Genomic DNA, 11908 nt, shown 5'->3' on the forward strand with positions numbered 1-11908 from the left:
AGACTACCATACCACGGGAGGCTGCAAAGTTTACGCATCGCTGGCCGTTATCATTCGATACGGCGTGCAGGCTGTTTCGCCCGATTACCGGTCTGTACATTTCCTCCCTTCCTACCTGCGCGTTCATGTCGCCGACAACGATTTTCACGTCACGCGGCGAGTAACCATCGTGTAGTATGAGAAAGCGATACGATGAATAAATGTAATAAAACTTGAAAACACCTGTGTTGAAATTCATTTGGGAAAGAATGCATTCCGATACAAGTATAAAATTTTGATTCCGCTAAGCATATTTCCACTCAGAAACAAAAAGGGAGGAGTTAACTTTTCTAGATCGCTTCCCCTTCTTGGCTTCCCATTGCTCGTTGGTGATTGGTGATTGATGGTTCGCTCAAGCTATAAAATGCGATGTCATTTCGGAGCAAGCTCATTCTTTGGTCGTTGGAAGTGAAGCAGCAGCAGCAGCAGCCAGCAGCAGGAGCAGAAGAGTAAAAATTCTCTTTCCCGACCACCAGTAACGTCGGCGGTGTAGCAGCAGCGGCGGAGCCACGAGCGGATTGCGTGAAGCGTTGTAGCAGTGTTGTGAAACAATCTCTGTTCGACCGTCGGCAACGGCAGCAGAGCCTCGTGTGTTGGTAGTGTAGCATCGACGGAAGAGCCACGAGCGGTTGGCGTGAAACGAGGTGAAGTAAACTCGATCGGTGGAGCAAGCAGTGCAGCGCTTCGAAGAAGTAAGCATTCAACCAGAAATCAATAGCCCTTTTTAGGGCTGCGAAGTTATCAGAAATAATTTGACGTACAGTTATTAGACATAATTTTCCACAACGGTCCTTTATCAGGGCCAAGATTTATCAAATTAATTTCTCCGTCGTTTTACCAGCGGTGATACCGGTTCTCGAGGAACCATGTCCGGTTACGACAATGGCGCAGCGGGTAGCGAAGCCGAATCGGAGGCTCAATCGGAGGCGAATGTGTTGAGGTGAGTAAAAAAAACGGAATAGTGAATCGTTGATAAAAGTGAGAAATTACTATGAACCTAGATTGCAAACGCGAGAATAGTGAATTAATGATCCCAATTGAAAAGGCAAGTGTTATTAATATTGGACTCCGATTGAGAAGACGGAAGTCAGAAACAGTGAACCCCGATTGGAAAGGCGGGTGTTGGAATATTTGGGCACCGATTGGAAAGGCGGATGTCACGGGTTTCAGGACGCGAAATTCCATTGAAAAGACGAACAACTAAAACACTAAATCCCAAATATAATGACTACGATTAAATAGGCGTTTTTCAATCACGGTTAAATGTTAAAATTAGATTACAGATTGATTTGTTCGGAACCGTTATCTTAAGGAAAATTTTTGTTTCCTTTTACAGGATTAAGAGACGGAAGATTACGAGAAAAGTGTTGGCCGACGAATTATCCAAAGTGAAGGCCGAATTGGAGAGAACACGTTTGGAGAATGAAGAGTTGAGTCGGATGTTAGTGGCCAAAGAACAGGACGAAGAGGAATTCTGTGAAGCAAGGTCAAGTACAATGCGCGAATGTCCAGCCGCGGCAAACGAGACGCTGCTCACCACGATGAATGCTATGTCGCTGAGTACGCTCAATATTCCTGAGTGTGCACCAACAGCGGGCGAATCAGAACTAACCAAGCGCGACTACAATCACTGGAAGAACGTCTTGACCGCATCCATGCATCTCATCCAAGCTGTCGATGAATCCACGAAAATCTATCTGTAATCTAATTTTAACATTGAACCGTGATTGAAAAACGCCTATTTAATCGTAGTACATTAGTCATTATATTTGGGATTTAGTGTTTCAGTTGTTCGTCTTCAATGGAATTTCGCGTCCTGAAACCCGTGACATCCGCCTTTCCAATCGGTGCCCAAATATTCCAACACCCGCCTTTCCAATCGGGGTTCACCATTTCTGACATCCGCCTTTCCAATCGGAGTCCCAATTTCCCAACACCCGCCTTTCCAATCGGGGTTCACTGTTTCTGACTTCCGCCTTCTCAATCGGAGTCCAATATTAATAACACTTGCCTTTTCAATTGGGATCATTAATTCACTATTCTCGCGTTTGCAATCTAGGTTCATAGTAATTTCTCACTTTTATCAACGATTCACTATTCCGTTTTTTTTACTCACCTCAACACATTCGCCTCCGATTGAGCCTCCGATTCGGTTTCGCTACCCGCTGCGCCATTGTCGTAACCGGACATGGTTCCTCGAGAACCGGTATCACCGCTGGTAAAACGACGGAGAAATTAATTTGATAACTCTTGGCCCTGATAAAGGACCGTTGTGGAAAATTATTTCTAATAACTGTACGTCAAATTATTTCTGATAACTTCGCAGCCCTAAAAAGGGCTATTGATTTCTGGTTGAATGCTTACTTCTTCGAAGCGCTGCACGGCTTGCTCCACCGATCGAGTTTACTTCACCTCGTTTCACCTTGTTTCTCGTCATCGTGTCTCCCTTCGTGTGGGCAGTGGACGTTGATGATGCTGTAGTTGAAGAAACGGCCCTTAACTCTCAACATGCACATCCTTTCGTTGATCGGCTGCCACCCGATCACACGTTGTCGCATCTTGCCCGACACTATAAATCCTGTTCCCAGTTCATTGGTGGTACCACAGCTTTGGTAGAAGGTAGCCGCTCGATGCCCGCTTTTCCACACTTTCTGTCCAGTCCAACAAAGTTCCTGCAACGCTACGATGTCGAAGTTACGGGGTGTAGTTCGTCGTAGATTATCCTGTCACATCCTGCGAAACCTAGTGACTTGCAATTCCATGTTCCAAGTTTCCAATCGTAGTCCTTATTTCGTCGCGTGGGTCTTCGCCGATTGTATCGAGTCGTATTTTCTCCTATGTTATTCGCAATGCGGATTTTTACGGGTGGCTTATTGGGCCTACGCCAACACTCCTGTCTCGCCGGAGGGCCATCGTGCCAGTTCTGTTTAACGTCCCAACCAACACTGGGACGACCACGCTGATGGGGCTACCACCTTGGATCTAGCTGGGCGTGGTGCAGCGTTTCTTACTCAGCCGCTGGATGCCAGAACAGATGCTGTTTGAGCCGCACCTCCTTGCACTATGGGCCAGAAATCAAAATTTCGCGACAAAAGTCAAAAAAGTTGTTTTTCTAAGATCAATCAGTTTTCATATTTGTATGATTGTTTGGGCTATGTTTGATTATATACCAACTGATTTTTTCGATTTGTAACAAAATTGTATCGTTTTTTGTACGGAAAAACTTCTTATGAGCGAAAATTCTCGAATTTAACCAACATTAAGAAAAATGTGATTAAAAAATAAAACGCATACATTTCCTAAAAATAAATTTAGTATATTTTGCATGTTTGATACACAAATTGCGATGTTTTTAAGTTTAAAAATAAATTTTATAATATTTACTCAAATTTTACGGTTTATTTGCCAATGTGTTCAAAAAGTAGGAGTATTCGACCGTATTCACCATGCAACCGGTCTAGGATGCTAGTTTAGACTCTTCTTTTTCGAATGCAACTGGACTTTTTTGCGGGAATTTGCGGGAAGCCAAGTAAGAGTGATTTTGGTGCTTGCCTAAATTTTACAATATTTCACGCTGTGCTTCAATAATCATACACTTTTGCCATTATGACGCTATGACTTTATTACTTGCGAAACAATATACAAAGCAACAAACAACTTTCATTCGGGAAGGTTTTGTTTCAATTATAAATGTGATTATAAGCTTTTAAATAGGTCCCACTCCCGACAAACTCACAAAAAATGTGAGTTCTTCCTTCGGAAGGGAAGTGAAGCGTGCGTCCCGAGATGAACTAGCCTAGGGCTAAAAATCTCGTTAATACAGACAAAAAAAAGCTTTTAAATCAAGATCACAGACTTAATCAATGTGCAAAGTTTCGGTACATCAATCAAAATTATAATTTTAAATAAACTCAACGTACATACATATGTACAGATAAATACATTATTAGTGAATTTAGGAACAAATCCACAGCTCAAGTGAGATTTTAACTCACGACCCTCATATGCTACACAAGTGCTTTACCGACTTAGCTACCGAGCCTATCAATGACACGGCATTTTAGATATATTAAGGAAAATCAAATCTTTTCCCTAATCGCAAATATATCCATCCCACTTATACATATGATCGAAGAGTGAACACAATTTATTGTTCAAATACCGTCTCCAAGTCATTTGGCCGAGTGTCATTTGGCTGATTGCCGCTTGGCCGAAGGCCATTTGGCCGAACGTCATTTGGCTGAATGCCGTTTGGCTGAAGAAGAAACGATCGTGCCACTGTTCACCACGTCAGTATAACTCAAAATAATCCCCTTTGATTAAAAGGAGGAAAAATCTCTGATAATATATTGACAGTTTTAACGCCAAAAAAACCCTGAATTGTAAAATAAGAAAGAATAGTCAATGATTGAAGGAAGGAAGAAGGAAAAGTTAATGATGATCAAATTGGCAGATAGAATGTGAAAAGAGGTCTCTGAATTATTTTGAACATTATTCGGTCAAATGGCATTCGGCCAAATTCCGGACATCTGAAACACCTGAGCAGCGAATTTTTTCACCAAAAACTATAGATACTTGACATATATACAGAAATTGAGATTATTAAAAATCATAATTGACCACACGAATTTATGTACCGAAATTTTGTACTTTGAATAAGTGTGTGATATTGATTAAAACGTCTACAATCACAGTCTTACCTGAAACGAAACCTTCCAGAATAATAGTAGTATGTTGCTATGTGTATTGTTTCGCAAGCTATGAAGAGATTGCGTCGCAATGGCAAAAGTCTATCTAAGAGTGGATGGTTATTAAAGCACAGCGTAAAACATTGTAAAATTAACGCGTGCGCTTAAATCATTCTATCTTGGTTTCCCGCAAATTCCCGCAAAAAAGTCCGGTAGCATCCGAAAAAGAAGAGTCTCAACTAGCTTCCTAGATCGGTTGCATGTCGAATACGGTCGAATACTTCTACTTTTTCAACAAATTGGCAAATAAACTGTACAATTTGAGTGAACATTGTAAAATTGTAATTTAAACTTAAAGAAAATTTTCGCTTATAAGAAGTTTCTCCACACAAAAAACGATACAATTTTGTTATAAATAAAAAAAAAATCAGTCGGTATACAATCAAACACAGCCCAAACAATCATACATATATAAAAATTGATTGATCTTTAAAAAAACAACTTTTTTGAATTTTGTCGCGAAATTTTGATTTCTGGCCCATGGTGCCTTGGTGAACAAATGCTCGAATCGTACCTCCTCAATCTAGCTGAAGTCAGAAGGACAAAAGTGCCCAGGCTGCACTACCAGCTAAGCACACAACTCTTAGCTGGCGGTCTTTGTCATCGCTTGACCCGTGGAAGCATGAGGTAGGAACTTGTGAGGACCAGAGCTGTGTTGGGCGGTCTCCTTATCGACTCACCGTTTTGCAGCCCAACATAACATTTGTAGTAATTCAAATATTGGCAAAATAATTTCTGCAAAACCAGTACCGGAGGATCTTCATGAACCTACGTGATAGAATTTTGTTTAACAATGTTGAACATTGATTAGGAAAATTGCTTTCTCCACTAATTATGGATCTTCTGAACACGAATAACGTGTTATAACTCTGAATGAACGTGTTAAACTAATGGATTCAGCTGTAAAATTGTAAATTGAAATTTTGAAATTGACCATTAAACGCCTGAAGGTTTGCAATTTACTTTGAGTTGAACAAGTTCTACCACATTTAATCACTTTTTCAACTAAAACCTACACTTTTGAAACTGATTCATGATCATAATAGCTACATCACGTCACAATCAAGGTTCCACCAAAATGTGAACACAGAAGGTTTACAGGTACTCCTATTGGCAATTGATTGTTTAGTACCAAGCTGGTAGCCCCAAATGCACAAAACGGCAAGAACTCGAAACGAAAAACGGTAAACAGTGTATGTTATAAAAAATATTATGTTTTGTGCTATATGTTCAGTGTTCAATGTCTTATACCAATGTAATTTATAGTTTAGTCCACCCTTGAAAAAGCCCAAATAAAATGTGCCGAAACGCCGGGCAGAACAAAACTATCCGTTTTGATCCCCAAGACTGCGAGAGTCAGTTAAAATTGATATTATAGAAAGAGTTGCTAAGAAAATGTCTGGAAGCTCTCCCTCAGACACCCTAGGTTGAACTCCTACAAGGATTTATTATTAAGTATTTAGAATTTCCAAGAGAAAACTCTTACCAAAATTCATGGAGGATATTCTCAAAGAAGTCCAGAAGGTATTCATGAACATATTTTAAAGGAATTTCTGAAAGAATGACTGGAGAAATTATTCCTAAAAATTCCTAAAAATTTCCAAAGGAATATATGTCAAACTTTCTAGGGATTCTTACTGAAGATATTTTTAAAATTATGTAAGAAGCCGAGAGAAAATCCTAATGATATTTTTGGAAGAACTTCAGAAGGAATTTGTAATGAAATACATGGAAGAATATTCGGAAGAACGCATAAAGAAATCTCTATTTGATTTTCTGCGAAAATCACTAAAAAAATATCTACTGCAATCACTAAACGAAATCATGGAAGAACTTATGGAGAATTTCATGGAGACACTCCATGAAGAAATTTATTGAAGAATCATTTTTAAAGCAACCGATATTGGCGAGAAAAAAAATATCTTTGTTGTTTTCTCATCGGCGTGGGAAATTTTGTTCAGCGGCGTGGAAAAATATGAACAGCGGCGCACCGGGTCAATTTAAGCGGCGACGGCGGCGCTCACGTCTATCCAATGATAACCACCATATCGTTGTTTTATTCTAGACAAAAGTACGGAAAATTTGAGTAATTTGACCTCGTGGCATTCTGTGTCCTCCAAAATTCAAATAACAAAGGTTGTCCAGTTTTAGGATCTCAAGCAATTTACGCCATGCCTCATTGTCAAGTTGTGTTAGTTGGCTCTGCAGGCTTTTTTTTATACGTTCCAAGCAGTGCTGAAAATTTCATTTCGTCATATCTAAATTCAACCACCCACAGCTCATTTTAGAAAATGAACCTGAAAATATGCTATATGAAAAACTTGTACGGCTAGACCAGTTCTGCAAGAAACGGAAAAAAAAAACATTATTTTTCGAATATTTAAGGTAAATGTCACGGACTACCTTTGAAAGAAGCCAAATGATATTCATCGTGAATATCATTGGCATTTTTCGTAAGTAGTCCGTGACATTTACCTTAAATATTCAAAAAAAAAAAGTTTTTCATATATTATATTCTCAGGTTCAGTTTCTAAAATGAGCTGTAGGCGATTGAATTTACATATGACGAAATGAATTTTTCAGCACTGATTCCAAGTTCCAATTCGCAAATCTTCTGTTTTTATTTACAACGGTTTCAAGCATACAGGACACACGGAAAAGTTATTTGAGCTCTAGAACAATTACAATTTTTGCTCCTCATCAGTGTACAGGTTGAATAATTATATTTAGAGGCGTTTATGAACAAGATATTTGTACAAGATTTTTTCTTGTTAAAAAAAAAACAAATAACGTAAAGAAACGACAAATGTTCAACATTTCCTTAAACCAGCATGCAGCAAAATCTTTGAAAGAATCTAAATGCGTTTAATTGGTCCTCAGGGATTCCTGCCATAATTACCGTAATAATATGCTAATTATCATACCACCCGGGCTCCTTGCATATCATTATCTCTGACAAAGTTTGCAGCGTGAGCTTGAAGTGTGACACGTGAACATATCTGTATACTAAAAGTACAGTACACACTGTGGTTTAACACTCTTCACCTTGTTGTACAGAGAGATGTTGATGTTCCTCTTAAAAGCACGTCACACCACAGGGAGTTAATGCGTTTCTGATGAGCAATCGGAAATAATTGGCGCGTTTCATCCTTTTCGGCAGGCAGCACTCCGGTTGCGGAAGTGACATTCTTCCACATACCATCACCGCCGATCGCAAATTGAATAGGCCGATCCATGTGCGTGTCGTCAGCTGACACCCTTCGATCCGATAGTAGACATAATTTCATTGTAATTTTTCAATGCCGCCGCGTGTCACATAACATTTTTTCTTCTGCTTTATCATGCCGGCTGTGTGGTTGGATAGCATGGAAATGTTCTGAACGTCGTAAAAACGTAAACCTCAGCATTCTCGAGATAGAGTCGATGCGGATTCCAGCCCAGGCCGAGCGGAGAAAGATTGAAAACGAGTCTAGAAGATTGATTTATCGTCTAGGGTCATAAAAAGGAATCACTCACTTTGGTTATTTACGACGCCGCGTTGAAGTGGGTGGCGAGTGTAAAGGTTGAGGTTACGTAACATGGTGATATGAGTATCAGCTTTTCTTCATGGGTTCAAGTTCAGAGAAGGTCACATTTCCGGCTAAATGATGGGTTGAATCGCCATTGATAAGTCAGATTTATGAGCGTAAGATGTAATACTTTGAAAATATCTTCTAATCCAGATTCGGGTTCATTAAACATAACATTTTATGGAAATATGGATTAGGAGATTCATTTCAAAATTTTCGTAGAAGAATATTTTAGCTGCCACATGCAGGATTTTTGAGGTCCGGCAGGATTATAAGGTCCGAACTAACTCTTAAGACTTTGTGCGGCCAAAAACTGTTACTGAAGCATGGGTCTGATTCTGACCAACACTAGTCTACGCTTGTTGAATATGCGTCATTTTGTTAAATAAGTCATTCAATCTCTTAGTCATTGACTAGTTCGAGCTGAAACATCACATTTTTTCAGAGGAATTTTGCATATTTAATTATTTAAACGATAATTCAACGCAAGTTGTTTCAAACCAAACAAGTCATAACTTTTTGTTTAACACTTGGATTGTTGGGTACATAAAAGCAATTCAATTAATTACAGCGTCCTCTGCCTTCGAGATTAATTCTGCAAACTTGTCACCCAGCAAGGAATATTACTTCGCTTCCAATAAACCATCACCAGCCGGCAACCACAGTGCTACACCACAGCAAGTTCACCAGAAAATGTTCTCCCCAACCCCGATTCAGCAGGAGACTTTACTTCCCAAGTTAAACAATTTTTTCTCTTGTTCTTTCTAATAAGCATCACTTGAGCAATGAACCAAACGGCACGCGGAGATGCTAAACGGCGGGAATCCAAGAAACATCGGTGGAATAAAGCTTCGCACTTAGCCATTTGTTCACTTTATGGGATTGTTTTGCGTCGCTTCTTTGCCCAAGGGTTCGACGCCAGTCGCGCGAGCGCCATTCGCGACTTACAGCATCACTCTGTTTGACTTTTGTCAGATAAAGTAATTTACAAATCCGGCAACCATAAAACGATAAACAAGCCTCTTATCTCCGTTTTGAGCATAATAGATCGCCTTTTTATGCTCTGGTGTCGCGGGCTCAGCCCTCAAACGGGGCGGAAAAAGAGAGCTTCAATTTCCAGCTCCCATCACTCGTAGGCTATAGCCTCCAACGTCTTCCTCTTGGATGCACATAGCACCCGATCATCCTAGCATCAACCTCACTCGTTACAAAAATAAACTTTTCGTTGAAATAATGGGTTGTATTACGAACTAGCTGGCCAAAAGTGGCTTAAGTATGGTATTACCACCATGTATTTTATAATCTTTTAAATTGTAGTTACCGTTCACACAGCTCAAGTTACGGGTAAACGCTGAACTATTTGGTAAGAACATAAATTACAGGGTCTCCAGTTAGCCTAGTGGTTAAGGCTATGGATCGCCAGTCTGGAGACGGTGGGTTCGATTCCCGTTCCGGTCGGGAAAATTTTCTCGACTCCCTGGGCATAGTGTATCATTGTCCTTGCCTCACAATTTACAAATTCATGCAATGGCAGGCAAAGAAAGCCCTACAATTAATAACTGTGGAAGTGCTCAAAGAACACTAAGTTGAAGCGAGGCCGGCCAAGTCCCAGTGGGGACGTAGAGCCATAAAATATGAAGAAGATGAATTACAGAGACTGTTTGGTTGTATATTCTAGATTCTTGGATTTTGTCGTTCCAGATATACACTCCCGAACAAAAGTCTGGGTCACCCCTTCAAAAACATGTCATTTTTTGGTCCCAAATTTCCGCCAATTCGCGTCCGATTCCAAAATCCTAGATCTCATTCAAAAGATAATAAGGTACCCCGGGGCAAGTGAGAATCCGGGGCAAGTGAGAGCTACAGCTATAATTTAATTTATTTTTTATTTTAAAGGCAAACATTCTTCATGGAAAACATAGGTATCACACCAACGGATACTTTGAATTGAAAAATTGGTATTGTTGTCACCATAAAGAGACCATATATGTTATTGTTGTTCAGATGTAGTTTTCAATTCACTAAGTGAGATTATCGTACTCTACTACAACATTCGTCGTTCAAAAATAGAATAACAAATAAAGTTAAACTTTTTCGGTTTAAGGATAATATTTGGAGTGCTTGCAAATTATTTGAAGCGAAAAAGCTGTAATTTATTTTCATTTATTACCTTTAATCAACTGCTCTCACTTGCCCCAGTACATTTCAGCATCTGGGGCAAGTGAGACCTATGAGAGTAAACAAACACAGTTTCATAGTTTGGTCTCGCTTTCTTCAGCGTACGTCGAAACTTACACAAAAGTGAAGTAAAAATCGGCGCCTTCCCGAGCAGGAGAAAATAGCTGAAGAATAACAAACTCAGGTATGGAAAACCCAATACCTACAACCTGAATGAGTTATTAATTAGCTCAGCGTAACAGATAAAATACCTCAAATAATAACTGGAGTGTATTCCGTCATAACTAGTGAATAATGACATCAGGTATTGCAATACCTAAATAATAATCGGCGATTTTTTCTATACAAATAGCGATTTTTCCATAACTGAATATTACCTCAAGCAGTCCTCAACACCAAACCAATAACTTGTTGAGGTATTTTATCAATACCTACAAAATACCAAAGTAAGTTATTTTCAATACCTGGATAACCGACCAATACCTTGTCTTGGTATGATACCTGATTTTGGTATGCTGCAGTTATGTGTCAGTTATTCGTTCCTGCTCGGGTTAAGTCATCAATCGTTGGTGAAGCTATTGTTTAAAATGGTAAAGTCTTGGGTATAACATATTGTGTTTCGAAACCATCTATGTTCCATATTTTCGTCTAAGTGAATTCCATTATTTTTACGTTTTTTGCTGCATAATGAGATTTTCTGAGTGTTAAGGAACCGGCTATGAGGTATGAAAAAAAATAATTGGAAAACGACTTATTCAAAATTAATGATTTAAAAATCTTTTTTTTGATGATCGTAAAATTATGTAAGGGGAAACATATCATCTGTAAATATTGAAAAATCTTTTGGCGATATTCATCAACTACGTAATATGAAAAGCAAGTTTGGAAATCTCTTGGCATTTAACTTTATGGCGCTTTTTGTATAAAAAAATTAATTTGTTTGCACGAGCGGCAGCGGTAATTTTTTTTTCTCAGTAATTCGTTATTGTATGTGTTACGTAGTTTATGCACGATACCTCAAAACTCTTCCAACACAAATCGATAAACATAGTTACTCGTATAAGATATTTATAATTTACGCTACCTTACATATATGCAGCAACTATATTAAGCCGTTTGTACAAAAATTCCGAATAGGTCCCACTTGCCTCGTGATACGGAGTACATGAAGATCTGCTCAACTTTTCATTATATGCATAATATAAAGAATGTAAAAATTTTGAAACAGTTTCAATGACCGTTAATGAGAAGTAATATACCAACAATGTCTTTTAGAACCATTGGAATTATAAAATAATATAAGAGTTGAATGTTTTGGCTTGACAAAACCAAACTAGCATTTTTTTAGGTCCCACTTGCCCCGGGGTACCTTAT

The 11908-nt window shown here is 39.0% G+C and overlaps 1 protein-coding gene across 1 annotated transcript; it reads left to right on the forward strand.

Annotated features, from left to right (window-relative positions):
* Window positions 1-331: 331 nt before the first annotated feature.
* Window positions 332-1742, forward strand: LOC115265665 (uncharacterized). The gene is made up of 2 exons (XM_029871620.2): window positions 332-979; window positions 1376-1742. Exons 1-2 carry the CDS (start codon window positions 906-908, stop codon window positions 1740-1742), a joined length of 441 nt encoding a protein of 146 aa, XP_029727480.1. The 5' UTR covers window positions 332-905.
* Window positions 1743-11908: the final 10166 nt, after the last annotated feature.

The sequence above is a fragment of the Aedes albopictus genome, chromosome 2 (genome assembly GCF_035046485.1).
Source record: "Aedes albopictus strain Foshan chromosome 2, AalbF5, whole genome shotgun sequence".
In the NCBI taxonomy this organism is placed as follows: Eukaryota; Metazoa; Arthropoda; class Insecta; order Diptera; family Culicidae; genus Aedes; species Aedes albopictus.